Consider the following 15,796-nt stretch of genomic DNA (forward strand, 5'->3'; position numbering starts at 1 on the left):
AGAGCAAGCCTCACTCCCTACTAACACCAAATGTTACCTAGTTTACGTAATGAAATGTCTTCAAGAAAACCACCAGACACAGAGAGCACCAAGGACCCTTCAACTCTTTCACTTAATTTCATTTGTTCCTTAGGCATCCAGTATTGTAAGCTTTATTTCCATTTTGACAATACTTTTCACATTTTATATTTTGACTGTGAAGAACCTGTATTTCTGTTCAATTCATTTGACATCATCAGTAACCAATCTTGTAGTTTTGGACTGGCAACATAGTAATTGGCTTAAACATCCACTTGAATTTGTAAATCCTAAAAGTTCATTACTACACCGTTAAATAACTAAACTTACTGTCTACAGAGATGGTCAGAAAACTATGACCGTTAGCTGTTAATTTTGTGATTATATCTGGGTTTTTTTCCTTTTGTCTGTCATGTCAGATTTATTGAAGGGTTTACAGTCAGGAGCTCAGCATTCAGCAGCACTGTCTCATACACCTCTGCCTGCTCATTTGCAGCAAGCTTATCCAGGTAAGAAAATATATTTTCTAACTTTTCTAAAGAGAAGCCAGCTGTCTCACACTACACATTCTACAGTGATAAAATTTTCTAAGACAAGTTTTGAGAGCGCAACAACTTTCTCAGCAATGGCAGGATTCCTTTCACTGAATGTGAATCTCTTAGAGATGCTCTAATTTGCAAATCTAATTTGACTTGAACAGGAGATTGGATTCAATTATGATAAAGGGTTCAATAAATAAACCCTTCCAATTCTAACATGTTTTCCCTGAGATCTGTCAAAAGCATGGGAAAAAATAATATTCATCAATTTTGTTCCAGGGATAATTGTCCACTTGGGTTAAGACCTACATTTCTTTCCCACTCAGGTATGACTCATCCTTCTTGTCATTACTAAAGAGAGAATATGAAATATGGTGTAGCCTTTGGTAATTGCCTCATCAATTCCAAGAAAAAAACATCCTGTTGAAACATAATTAAAAAGAATCAAAGTTTAATACTATTGAATTTAATATTACTGCTTGTGCAGTCAGGTGTTAGAGTGATTTATAACTAAAGTGGCTTATCTTATGGGTGGGGTCATATATTGCATTAAATCCTGGTTTGTTACCATGATTTGTAAAACATATATATATATATATATATATATATTATGGTCTAGTACAGGGCTTTTCAATCTTTTCACCCATTGTACCACTTTTAGGATATGGCAACATCTGAGTACCACCAGTCACCTAGCAAGGTGTCAAAAACTTGACCAAAAAAAAGAGGAAAAAAGTGATGAACTATAGGTAGTCCTCGACTTACAACAGTTCACTTAGTGACTGTTTGAAGTTACAGTGGCACTGAAAAAAGTGCCCCCCAAGCCACAGCCGAGTTAGACATCTGCCTGCCCACCCAGCTGCGCTCTTCCTCCTGTCCGAGGTTTTCATTGTTGTGAGCATTTCTGTTGAGGATTGGCAGTGGGGGTGGGGTGTTTGGTTTTTATTCCCCCCCCCCCTCTGCTGGGTGGTTGCAACAGGTTTTGGTCACTTCACATGACCCTGGGACACTGTGATCGTCATAAATATGAATTAGTTGCCAAGCATCTGACTGTAAATCACAAGACCCTGGAGATGCTGCAACATTCCAGCTGATTGGCACTTCTTCTGGGCTCACCAGACGTGCCGGGATCAGTGCTGCTTTCAAGATGATTGGCGCTTCTTCTGGGCTCATCAGAAGCTCCGAGCTCCAGCTGGAGCCTGGCGCTGAGCCCTGACAGCCCCAAAGAAGCGCTGATCCTGGCGCTTCCACTGAGCCCTGACAGCCCTGCAGCTCCAGCCATCTCTCGCTCAGGCTTGTGTGGTGCTACCACCAGTTCAGCTCATTCCCCTCCCCCACTACCATTTTTCTAGGATAGCCGCGTACCACCTGCCAGGTGCCAATGTACCACAGGTGGTACCCGTACCACTGGTTGAAAAGCCCTGGTCTAGTATGAACAAATCTTTTTGTAAGTGTTAAATACTTTGATTTTTGTCTACACTAATTTTAAATTCACTAAGGAAAGTTGTTACAACCATGCTGAGTAGGCAAAAAAGAAAAGACAAAATAGAAAAAGAATCAAGCAAGTATAAATGGTTTCAATATCACTTCACCTCCTCTTAATTAACATATAGAATCTCTTCATCCCACAATTCTTAATCATAGGCCTCCAAAAAGCAATGTCTTTTCCAATCCTGTTGTCAACAATTTCCAAACACAGCCCTAAAATAATATTAACAAATATAAAACTCATCATTCCATGCCTATTTATTTATTTTTATCCCATCTTTATTATTTTTATAAATAACTGTAAGCAATCCAGATAACATCTTTTCCAATCCAGATGTCAGGAAGCCCAGGAAGAAACCCCAAAATAACCTTACCTATTTTAACCCCAATAAAATGAACCAGCTTTATATTTTACATAAAGCAATCTTGTTCTTTCATCCATTCAAATAATCATCATCCCTGTCTCAAATTTCTTCAAAACTTTCAACAAGCCTTTTTTATAATCCAGTGGGAAGAAATTTCTGTAAGGACCTTAGCTGAGGACCTACCTCAGCTGAGCCACCCAAGAAAGCAGAACTCTTGAAACAGGCATTGTCTCAAAAGGAACTTTTATTAGGGGCTAGTGGCAGCAGGGAATCAAGGCGAGATCTGAGAGAAAAACCTGCGAAGCAGTATATTAAAAGCAATATTTAACACTCCCCCCCCCCAGAGTCTCAGTGTTCATTTGAATCTCAGCCAGTCCACAGGTGGCATGGTGTTTTGGTAGCTGGTCTTTTCAGAGGGCTCCTCAAGGTCTTTCTCACTTTCAATTTCTTCTGGCTCCAAGTGCAAACCGTCTCTTAGGTAAGGGAGAGACATTCCATCCTGCAGACAGTCCAAAGCAATCCCAAAAGCTCCCCCCTCCCAACAGAAAGGCAGGCCACAAAGAGAGGTTACACAAAGGTAGAAAATAGACATAGGGTTAAAATACAGTTCTTTGGGGACCTGACAGTTACTCCAATTCCTCTTTCGAACTTGCATTTTTATTTCTTTCTTAATTTTTAGAAACTCATTTGATTATTTTTTTTGTATATCCAATGACAAATTCTTATTCATATTGTTCTCCATAATTTGTCATCTTCTGATATAGCAGCTTCTTCTGGGAACAGGGTGTTCATAAAAACGTACAACATAGCTGACATTGTTGATTCCTAGTCCCATTGCCTGTCCTCAACAATATCTCTGAATGCCATTGTAAGTTGCATATCTTGTTATGTCTCCAATATAGAAAATAATTTTTCTTTCCCATGTAAATGCATTTATTCTTAAAATTTTATTTCAAAGTCTTAGTATTCAAAAGCGAATATTCCAACTTTTTCTGTGTTCGTAGTCTGTTTAAAACTTTCTACAGTCAACATTTGTCTTGCTTTTTGAGATTTTATTTTGAATTCTTAAACTTTATAAAGACCAAATTTTATTTCTTATATTAAAGATTTAAGGCACTCACTAAACGTTTCTAGCCTTGCCATTTTGAAAGTGCCTTAACTTTTTTAAAAGAGCCAGTTTGATGTAGCAGTTAAGAAATCAGGCTAATAACCTGAAGACCGTGAGTTTTAGTCCCACCTGAGGTACAAAGCCAGTTAGGTGATCTTGGATCAGTCATTTCTCTCAGTCATAGGAAGGAGGCATTGGCAAACCACTTCTGAAAAATTTGCTCAGGCTTGTCCAGGCAGTCATTGAGAATTAGACACAATTGAGTAAAAGGGGAAAAAACAATTAAAGCAGTTAATAGACAATTTCCAAATGTGACTTGGAAGTGTGAACTTTGTGTCTATTGAAGGCTTTCTATTGCAGCTGGACCAAAAGTAGCACACACTAATTTCTCGTTTCTCCCAACCTTCAGAAACTGTTACCTTGGCGTCTCCTTGTGAGGAGCAGCCATATGGAGCACAGCGTGGGCAATCTTGCATCCTCTCTTTCTCCAAAGAGGATCAAAAGACTCAATCTACTTGTCGGCTCCTTGTTCTCAGGCACAGTTGTCAGACTTCCAGTGAAGAAATGGATGCTTTAGAATGCTTTAAAGGAAACAGACTATCTGGATCCCTTTAGTCATGGTTCCAATTTGGGCATGGAATGAAAACAGTGTTAGCTGCACTGGTTAATTACCTTTGTTGGGCCCTAGATGGAAAATGTGTATTTCTTCTGATCCTATTATGCATTGATGGGCTTTAGTACCATTAACCATGGTATCCTAATGGACTGCCCTTTGGGGATTGGAGGATTTTATGTTGTTCCATTCCTTCCTGAGCAAACCAGTTGTGGAGGAAAAGAGACTGGTCTGATAGCCTCTTACATGCTCCAGGGTTCACTTCTCTCTGTTCTTTAATACCTACTTGAAGGCATTGGGAGTTCATCAATTTGGGGTGTGGTGTCATCAATACTTTGATTGTTCCCAATCATACATCACTTTCCTGGGCTATGTTAGCAATACTGTCTGGCTGAAGTCTTTTCTAAGTGTTTGAACTCAACCAAGGCATACTGGTAGTTGCTATTTTTTTCGTCAAGGCTTTCACCTACATGGCTGTTTCTTGGAGATGTAACACTGGCTTTGAGAGACAGCAGATCTGTGACTCGGGGGTTCTCTTGGACTCATGGGTGAGAAATGGGGACTACAGTGTGTCAATTGCCTGGAAGAGTTTCACAATGTTAACTCATGATGTCATCAATGCTTGGTTAAACTCCTGCAAAGAACTGTTAGTTGGAAGTGGGAAAGGCCTCAAAGATCAGTAATGTTAGGAAGGCAAGGATCGGATAAAAAATATGTTGAGCTCAGGTGAAGAAAGTAATGTGAGGGGGAAAAAAATCCCCTCTCCCTAGTTCTCATAGAGATAGAGGGGAGGAGGAAGCGGATCAGATTTGCAAGATTTTTTTACTATAGCTGTTACAGTAAGAGTAATACTTGCTTGACATTAATTTTTGAGCCTGATCTACCCTAAAGAACAGACAGGTACTTTATATGAGACTGCCTCTAAAGATCACTTTGAAAAAGGCAGCAATCTGCCTGTTAACTTGCAATAGAAGCCAGAAACCTGTGTTGTGGACCTATTTTAATTTCCTGTAAGTTTCTAGGTACAATTTAAGGTATTTTTTTTAATCTATAAAGCTTAACTTGGCTTGACACCAAGTTACCTTAAGAAACATTTCCTTCAGATAAGAGTTGGCCTACATAACATGTACATTCTGGGAAAAATTGCTTGCAATTCTTTATTTTTATGAAGTTGGGGGGAATGAAGCTAGGAGAAGTTGTTTCTTTTTCATGACCTCCACATTATGAAATAGGCTTCCCATGAAAGCTAGATTTACTTTGGTATTAAACTTTCAAAAGTGAATTAACTTAAGTATTAAGATGATACTATCATGGGATCTTTTAAATGTTTCTTCAATTTAGCTTGATTGTTGATTGATTGTAGCTATCTGTGTGTTTGCTTGTTTATACAGGCTTTTTTTAACCAAGGGTGTTTATTTTCTATATTTGTGTACCACCAAAAATCGTATGATTGCAGTGGTAGAGAAATTTAATAAATCATCATTTCTTTTTTATGAATTGGTTTCTCTTTTTCATCCTCAATTCTAGATGGCCAAAGCAAAGTGGATGCTAAGTTACAGAGGAAAACCCAGTGATGTCCTGCTAAGTAAGGGAGTAAATGTGGTTCTACTTTGCTGATGGAGAATGACCAGTTGGGAAAATGCTTACATGGACACAGAGCTGCTGTTTCTGTCAATGTTTACATATTCTGATCCTAAGCACTGTGGTGAGGACAAAAAAAATACTTGATCAAAGAGAGAAGAAAAAGGAGGAAAGTGTTCTTATAAAAAACTCATAGTTTGATTTTGTTTTCAGGACAGTTCTCAAAGCCTTTTATCCCAATTGTCTCAGAAAGGGTTGGCCACACAGGTTCAGTTGTCAAACCTACAGCAACTCAAGCCTTTTTACAGGCTGATGTCTGGTAAAGGAACTGTCAAAGGAAACTAAAATAGACATCTGTATTCACCATGCAAGTAAGGCCATCCATTCACTTCAGCCATGTGGAGGCCCCAGGGAAGTCTACAAGCTATAGCAGTTAGAAACGTTCTCTGCGAGTTTGAATAAGGTGAAGTATAGAGGAGAAAAAGTGTTTATATCAGCATAAAGGAAGTACGCATTTTCTCTACCCAAAATCAAGGCTGCTTGTTTGCTCTTTGAAGAGCCTGAAGATTATACATAATTTGTCTTGGGTAATATTTTCCCTAGATACTGTAACTGATTAGGGCAGAGAATTTTCTATTTCAGATAAAGATTTTAAAAATGGAGGGTGTTTTGTAATCACACACATTTCAGTGGAACTTAAAATCTTCCTTTTAGTATCAAATACTCAGATATAAGATTAGCATGAATTGGCTTTATCAGAGCATACCTTTATTTTCAGTACCTTTGGCAGAAGGTTTATTTTATCACTTAGATTTGCTGAACCATTTCAGAGTTGCCTTATTTTTCATATATTAATAGAATGTAGAAATATTCCATTTCTCTCCTTTGTGAAGATAGTCTCAGATTCTTCTTCCTCTTCTATTGGCTTTGAGAAGATATGTGCTGTACTGATTTCTTACAGCTTTTAAGTAAGACCTTTTATCAGAAATGTTCAAAGCTCTCTCCAAAGAGTATAGTTGAGGTGCCTTCTGTTTAGGCTTTAACATTTTTATTCCCAGTATTCTTTAAACCTGCTAAACTGGGAGATACTTGATTTGTTGTTGCTTGAACATACAACTTGTAGGCTGGCTTTCATTTTGAAACCAATATGTTAGAGTCTAGGAAAGAAATGTAGGAACTGCTTTGTATTGCACTCATTAATTAATGCAGAAGAAATGTATTTCAGGATGTAATTCTGGGAGAAAAAGTCAAAACATTGTCACATTATGTTGTAAAAGTTTCAGTGGTGGTCAAGTCTAGAAATCATAGTTTAATCCCCAAACTAAAGCCTTTTCTTTAATTTAAATCTGATATTTTATTTTTAGTAAGAGTTGGTTTTTAAACATTCCTGGCGATATGGTCATCATCCAGCAAAAGTATGTACATATGCCAGCATGTTTAGCTGGAGGCTTATTTGATTCCAATTGCAATCTCTTGCGCTGCTCTAAAGAGAAACCATATTTTAAAAAGACAACTATTGAGTAGCATTAATTGCTATAGTATGAAACTCAGTAATATGGTATCTGTGGCTTCCTATAGAATTCTACTTCTTATGTGCATATAGTTTTACTGTATGGTGGCCAAGATAACTCTTCTGCTGTTTTGTGACAGATATGTATTTAGTTATCAAGTTTACAAAGACATGTTATTTCATCTTACAAAGCAAGGTAGCTTAATCTTACTGATTGAGATTACTACTTATCATATTTGTAAAAGTGTATATTTAAATAATATATAATATAAACATAGAAACTGAATGTTGGGTTGACCCTATTTTTTAAAAAACTTGCACAAAATATGGATTAAAAATAGAGTCAAATCAATCTTGAATAGAAGGTAAACAAAGGGCTTTTAAAAAGGATAACTGTTTGATAGTTTGGTAGAAGAAACTACAAAGTGTTTAGTTCAAAATATTTTTTTACATCTCCAAAGCATTTATTTGTTTCTTCTTCCTTCAATATTAATTGGTTAATTTTATTCTCTTGCTTGATTTACCTTCATTTCAAAGGTAAGCAAAATATTCTCCATGAGCATATCCTACAAATAGCCAAATAAGACCTACTGTTGTATAAGTTGTTTCCTTTTGGCAACTTCAAATCTGTGTATTTATGCATGTACACACACACACACACACATGTACATATAAATAAAAAATACATTTGGAAGAAAAGACTTAAGATAATAAAATTATATTTGAAACAATGTTTTTAAAATACCATAAAAATAAAATTCTCTTAAAAGAGGCATACTGAGACCCTGACATTCCATATTACATTATGAAAACTAAATATTAAGTAGTTATTAACTTTTAAATTTAGTTTAAATTTCTATAATTGATATACAACGATGGAAAGTGTGAAAGGTAAAACCATTTTTAAATAGGAATTTGGTGGCAGAAAGCGGTTTATGTTTATGTTAAAAAAGAGTGAAAGAGTTATTTCTCATAAAACCAAATAACACAAGTGGCTTTCTTGTTGCTCTTCAATATTTCTAATGTAGAATTTAATGAAAGCACATTAATTGATTTGAATTTATGATTCTTATTACATGGCAATTGGGGCCTCTTTGTTTTGCTAAATATATGAAGAGAGTTCAGCTCTTTTGAGCTTAATAGTAAACTGGAGTATCTGGAGACATAATGCCATGAAAGAAGTGATAGAAGACAATTGCTCTTGATGTTCTCAGTAAAACAAGATCTTTGTGATTAGAATAAATCTAAATGATAACTCCATGAGCTTCTCTACAATGGACATAAGGACATGAAGAAGATAATCAGAACTGAAAAGAGCAAATAGAATATCAGTACTATTACAATGCAAGTGAGGTACACTTCCTGCACAGCGATTTTTAATTTAGATATTTTCAACAGCCTAGTTTGTTTTAAAATGTATTTGTAGAGTTAAATAGTTCTTATGTTGAACCTGTTCAGTATTCACAAGCAATAAAAGGTAAAACTTTCATTTCTGAATTTAAATTATTTGAGACTTAGGGCTAAAATAGTGATCTTACACTGAGCCTCAAATATAAGCAATAATTTTGACATACAGGTTTTGAATTTCAGAATCATTTAAATCATGTGTTTCTTGTCCCAATGGGAACAGTTAGCAATTCCTTAGGTTATCTTGGATCTTTATGAAGTATGGAAAACATGAACAAAGAAATGTCTTAACAATGCATACTTCCATCCCCAAGGTAATATTTGATGGCTTAAAATCATTCCTTTTTCAGCCTTTTACATTGTCTTGTCTCCAGCAAGACAGATGGGAATGTTGAGTCAAAATCTCAGGTGTGGGTGCTGTGGGTTTGACATCTGTTTCCATGAAATTAGGGTTTACCGTAATTTATTCAATAGATTCTGAATGGGGCAGGTAATCATGGTATACTTCTTCAAACTCTTAGCTGACTAATCCAACCTCCATTTAACCTCTCCATTTGATCCAAAGCAGTTATAAAAATAATTCACAAATCCCAGGTTACCATCAGTTGCATTGAATCATAATCAGATGATAGTTTGTTAGGACTCAGTTATTTACTATGTTTGCTGCTACATTCATTAAAATATTTTGATTATATTTATAAATACATTTAAATCTAGTTTACACAGTGATTTTTAGAACTGTTTGCCCAGAAAAAAATTAGGATGTTAGTTTTTTGGAATGTTGACAAATGATATAATTATTAGTCTTTATTTTTGAACTTTTCAGAATAGTAGTGCAGGAAAAAAAATCATGTGAAATTTTGAAAAGTTTTTTTTAACCTAAGTATCTTGTTATGTTGGAGGACACAGAACACTTTTTATTTCCCAAAAAGTTAACACCAAGATTAAAATAATAGATATCATAAAATGTTTATGCAATTATAATTGTATGACCTTTAGGTTTTTTTATATATATACTTTAGTTCTATCGCTGAATGGAGTTAATCCTCCAACTTACTTGATTCAGGCTTTTGGTTAAGTGCCTTTTCTTTTTGTTCCCTCTTATCCCCATAAAGTATATTCAGAAGTGTTTGGAGATATTTGGAAAGTCCTTGATCCTGCCCAAGTGACTTTATGTTGTTAAAATAACTTTTACCCTTCTGTAATTAGTGTTCAGTATGTGTAATGTTATAGCTGCTGTTGCATAACTGTCATTCTATGTGCTTGTTCTTTGCACACAGCACTATTTTTCTTATGTTGAATCTGTTTTTGTAGCATTAATGTTTACTTCTGAAAGTGAACTTTGGCACAATTTATAAACAGTGTATTTGAGCAACTGTAATGAAGTGGTTTGTAGTACACTAAGCCATTTCCACTGGAGTTTCAGATTGTAATTTAAAATAGCAGTCTGGAAATTATAATACTAAACTGACCATTCTAAAATTTGGCATTTTTCCCTGTAACAGAGAAAGAGCAGAATATTTCTTCACATTAAAAATGTTATAAATAAATTATATTTGAATGGTTACAGACTAGTAGGTAATAAAATATTTTATATTTCTTCAATAAAAATATTTTCATATGGCCTATCTCTGCTGCCTAAGAAGCCTACTGCTTCACCCTAGGAAGCTGCCTGTTGATGGTGACACTGATTCAATCTTCTAAATTAAAAGTTTAGTTTTCCATGCACCAAATACAGTGAGAGCTTCTTTGCATTGCTCAGATACATATCTTTACATATTGTAAAACAAAAAATTTCTTTAAGTAACAAATTGGCTAAATCAAAGAATAGCAGTATACTTTTAAGCAAAGAATCAGTATACTTTTAAGCAAAGATTTCACTGTGGTTTTGTTTTGTTTTTTACAAAATCTGTTACAAAGAACTGTGACAAATGTATGAATGCAACCTACCAATCAAAATAAGTAATCATACATTTAATTTTTTTATTATATTTGTAAAACTTTTAACTTTTTAAAACTATATTACTAAGGTTCCACTGATCTTTGAAACAAAATATAAGTTGCATTTCTCTTTCAAATCAATTCTGAATGGATGGTTGAATACTCAAATAATATTGAATACTGCTAGAAATTAAAGTATTATCTTTTGTTCAGGTAAAGCAATTTGGTATGATTGAGGAATATAAAGTATTTTATGTAATTTGTAAACATGTTTCTAATTGCAGTGATTGATAAGAGAGGAGGTTGAATTTCCTCCAAGAGTCTAAAGAAACTTCCTTATAGCAAGAAAATTCTTACTAGGAAGAAAGGGATCAGTTGTCATGCTGAAGTTTATTGTAAACTATATATTTGGTTTTCAGAATTGAGTTTTTACAATTTTGAACCATTTGTTCCTAATTTTTTAGAATTATTTTCTGAATGCATTTCTCAGGACACTATTGCTTAGGGTTTTTTTTATTATACCTTTTAACAATTTTTAGAAGTTGGAGAATTATGTTGACACTTGAAGAGATCACTTAGAATTATCCATTTAGATATGAATTTGATCTAGATTTAAGCACCTGGAAGATGACTGGCAGAATTGTATGCCTGCATAACAGTCATTTCAGATAACAGAAATAATATAGGTCAGGATAAACTGTAATATGGAGAAATGAGGAAAGGATACCTGATGACTTAGAACAGGGGTGTCAAACTGCCGGCCCGCAGGCCAGACGCATCATCCGGAAGCCGTGCCCACCCCATTGCCAGCAATGGCGAAAAGGCTCTGATATGTTGCGCAACGTCACATGACGTCACGAGTTTGACATGTCTGACCTAGAAGAACCTTCTGCAAACAACTCTTCTGCCAGCCCTCTTGCAGTTATCTAAATTTAAATCCATCACCATATGTAGATATTTACCAATTGCTCTTTTAATTGAATTATATTTTCTTCAGCCATGTCAGAAAACTAGGATTCTCATCACTTTCATCTGGGGCAATTTTTATACAATGAAATATTTGTTCTATGTAACAAACACATTTCTGGAGCTTTGTAACCCAATTATAATCTTTAATCTTTGCAGTGCTCCTGAAACAATATAAGTAATGTACATTTTCTGTTACAAAATTTTGCCTTTTACATTTTAATTTGGTGTGGTAAAAGGGAAAATATTTAATTGTCTCGTCACACATTAGAATAGTTGGAAAAGTCAGCTAATTTAAAATAAAGATTGTAGGTAAGGCTCTCAGACCTTAAAGATGGTTGGGCTTTAGTACAGTACCATTTTATTTTCAGCACTGCCTTTCTCTGTAATGCTTTTGTTTGATTTTAGTAGTTAGTAAAACTACTAAAATTCCATGTTTAGTATGGCAGATATTTTCCCCTGGCTATTGTTAATATCTACCCAAAGAAACATGACAAAGCTTTTTGAATGTGTGTATTATGAAAATATTTTTGTAAAAGTGAAATTAAAATTTAAATAGCAGGAACATTTTCACTAGTACAATGATAGGGTTCTGAGAGACTAAGAAATTTTTAAAATCTGATGGTGCTATCCTTTTACTAACTATAATCAAACATGCAGATATGGAATAGAGAACAATCTCCCATTTGAAATTAGTAAATCTGTAAGTAAATAAATAAATATTTCACCTGTACAAAGAGGCTAATTAGTTAATTAGAACTCCATCCATATAGATTCTTCTTTGGAGAAGTGATCTAAAAAAATTTTCTTCCTTCTTTGGCACCTTTCAGCAATGGATTGAGAAAACCAGAGGTTTAAACATCATGTTATGGAAGCTGGTGCACTTTTTTGCGTGTATTTTCAGTCAAGAACATTTACTTAAAATAATTTTAATTTAAATTGCTGAGCAGTGTTACTTATTGGATCCATCTCTCAAACACGTTTTAATCATATTCAGTACCTAGGTATCACTATTTAAAATTAAAAACATGTTAGGATTTTCTGAGTTGTAAGATAAATTCTGCAGTTGGACATTGATGTGGTTATAAATTTAAAGCATTGCACTGAACTTGTCATTCTAGAAAAGAACATGCTTTTCATAAATTGATTCTAATAGTGCAGTTTTCAAATTAAAAAATTCTAGAAATTCTATTTTAGTATTTTTCTCCTGGTGGAAACAATATTTCTGAATACTTTCTCAATATTCAGCAAAAAAACCTTTAACAAAATATGGTTAGCCATAAAAAACAAGGAGACTTCCTTATTAATTGACAAAATTCATCCACTGATACTTATGGAATACAGTTATAGATTTTTCTATGGACTTCTTTAAGGTACCTATTTTTATCAAGCAGTTGTGCTAAATTTATCCATGCCTGGTAAACATATCTGAAGCAGTTATTCTGTTCTGTGTATAGCTTGGCTCTATCTTTGAACCTGAGTATTTCTAAAATTAGTGGAAGGTTTGAGCCATCTGGAAAGAATATTTTTCCTCATCACATTTTTTCCATGCAACAAATATGTAGCTGCTCTCAGTAAGAGGGCTTGTATAATTATACACATTTAGTTACTTGTGCCAACTGCTTTTTGACTTCCTTTTTACAGAAATGTGTTCTACCAACCTGAAAGATTTAAAAGAATGAATTGATCTTTTTTTTTCCCGTTTCAATGATTCCAAACACAATATTTGAATTATTTTTTTTCCATAATAATCTCAGGACCCCCAAAGATTGTAACATAGTGTGTCTTAAAAGATGTATTGCACCAGCCATGAATTTTGTAAATAACCCTTTCATTCTCCTTTTTATAAATACCTGTTTTAAAGTATGTTAGGCTCTTTATCAGAAGACCTGGTTGCCTACTTACTTTCCATGTAAAACTGGAGTACAGAAAAGGGGAAACTGCTGCCACAAAAAGCCTATGCCAGTTCTGAATGTATATTCAGGTCCTTTCCAGTTTCAAAATACAATTAAATTTACTGGGAAATAAACACTTTCCTCTTAGTACATTTTATTATACCATGGGCCTGAAAACTAAAATGGTGAATAGAATATATTTGCTCCAAAAACTCATGAATTGAGTTTTCTAGAAGAGTGATTTTACCTGCTTCTATAATCCAGAAATTACTGTCTCAATTTCACTTTTTCAAACAGGGTGTGGATTATTATTATTTTGGCTGGAGGCTTTATCTGAGAATCCATCTATAGTTAACTAGCAGATATTTGATGAGAAGTACTCAGCTTCAGTGTTCAAACTGAGAGTAGATGTGCCTGTCTTTAAATGTGGCAGGAGTTTCATGAGTGTTTTTCTTTTGTATGTGCCATGTGTCTGTGCTGTATTAAATAAAGAGGAATGTACATATACATTGTGTGGCTGGTATATGTTACTACAAACTCTTTTGCATATCTTAATTTGGTAACATGCAAGATACCTAGAAAATAGACATGCTTATTTTTCAGAAGCGTAATTAAACAATTCTACAGCAGAAATTGATATAATTTGTTTTTAAAATAACCAAAACAAATTCACAACAGTAAAAAAAAAGAGCCACACCCTATGATGACTAATGAATTGCTCATGGATAGTGGAAAATAGGTAAGTGCGAACAAACAAATCTATGTCTTGTAGCTTCTAATGATAGCTGAAAAAGTTTCTGACAGCACCTCTCAAGGAATATTGAATAGATTCTTTGCTAGGAATGTAAGAATAGATGAACTGTGAATATACTTACTCTTAGATTGGCAACCAGTATAACTAAAAATAGTATTTAGAGATATCTGATATAAAATTTCTATGTAAATTCTCACCATTCTGTTCTGTGTACCTTGAGTACATATATCACATAATGGTACCCTGTGTACCTTGTACGTATATCACAGAATGAATACACTAATCTGGATATCCTGGGAATAATGGAGCAATTATAGTTTCTAAATCTATGTATTTTCTTCCCTTTAAAAAGGATAAAACATTAACTGGTTTTTATACCCATTTCCCTATATATCTAGTGTTTTATAGGATTCTCTTGTATTTAAGAAATCATGATGTATTGAGTGCTGTTTGAGTTTATAAAGTAAAATACTGTACTAATTAAATGTCAGGATCTGAGGGCATATTAAATAAGTTAGTACAAGATTCTGAGGTCTGAAAAGAAAATTTCTTTAATTTTTACCAATAATTTATATTACCAAGAATTTGCACAAAAACGTTTTTAAATAAGTATATTCATTTTGATAGAGCCATAATTTTAAATACAGCTGATCTTCCCATTGGATCACACTCTTGTGACTTCATAGTTGTTAACCTAATGGGTAACTTTCTTTTTAATAGGCATGACTTCATAATGCCATCTCTATCTCATCTCCAGTCCACTTAGAGGCAACCAAAAGTTCTCTCTAGCTGCTCCACTATTAAAGTGTTTCATCTTCTCTCAACTCCCTGTTGACCACTTGGGGCTTCTGTGATCATTCCGTCTTCTCCAATTGCAGGGACTGTGCTCTGGCCATTTTGGCTTTGGCTGTAAGCAATTCCTTTTTTTGGCTTTACAGAGACATCTACTTGCCTGTTGTTTCACTAGAAAGGGTCAGTTAGGCAATGCAATCTTCGAAGAAGAAAATATTTTTTTAGCAGTCCCATAAACGAAAAAATCTGAGGAGGTTACTGGCAGTTTGGTTAATTTAGCTTGAGAGTGAGTAACTTTCCGGAACACACACGCTGACGCACACACTCGCACCCTGTCAAAATAGTTTAGTATATAAGAACAGTCTAGGATGACTTGGCATTCCTGTCAAAAATTTAAAGTATATTCCTTGTAATTATGTTCAGAGAGATTTGCATGCTGGCCACCTGGACATCCTTCACTTATCAATTAACCTCTTAACCAACTGAAGCTGTGAAAGACTGAAAAGGTCTTGCCTTGGCAACCTAGGAAATAATTTGATTATAAATTGAAAATAATCGTTGAGGGTTCTATTACTTTTTCTAGATATTTTTAAATATGTTACACATGATTAACAATACACAGGACAGTAAGATGCAGGAGAGAGATCTATCAGTTGCCTGCAAGCTCAATCCTGTTCTATTAGACCGATTGCTCAGCTTGCACCTTTCAGATCAGCATTCCCCTGAAAAAACAAAAACCATCACATCTCAGGTGACAGATGTAGGGATGAGAAAAAAGAATTTTGTCAGCTTGCTCTCATGCCACTTTGTGCCATTTCC

The 15,796-nt window shown here is 34.6% G+C and overlaps 1 protein-coding gene across 11 annotated transcripts in view; it reads left to right on the forward strand.

Moving 5' to 3' along the window:
• The window catches only part of UBN2 (ubinuclein 2), a gene marked incomplete at its 5' end in the record, with an annotated part of 87,857 nt that overhangs the window by 69,641 nt on the left and 2,420 nt on the right, over positions 1 to 15,796 (forward strand). For 4 of the 11 annotated variants that reach the window (XM_083365487.1, XM_083365489.1, XM_083365494.1 and 1 more), the window contains 3 exons: positions 438 to 527; positions 3,175 to 3,278; positions 5,659 to 13,938. In XM_083365487.1, the coding sequence (XP_083221613.1) occupies positions 438 to 527; positions 3,175 to 3,239 (155 nt within the window). In that variant the 3' untranslated portion in view covers positions 3,240 to 3,278; positions 5,659 to 13,938. Of the gene's footprint in view, positions 1 to 437; positions 528 to 3,174; positions 3,279 to 3,927; positions 4,680 to 5,658; positions 13,939 to 15,796 lie in introns of those variants that run through there. The other 7 variants (XM_083365493.1, XM_083365492.1, XR_014492830.1 and 4 more) reach the window with 6 other exon arrangements.

The sequence above is a fragment of the Vipera ursinii genome (genome assembly GCF_947247035.1).
Source record: "Vipera ursinii genome assembly, chromosome: 6".
NCBI lineage: Eukaryota > Metazoa > Chordata > Lepidosauria > Squamata > Viperidae > Vipera > Vipera ursinii.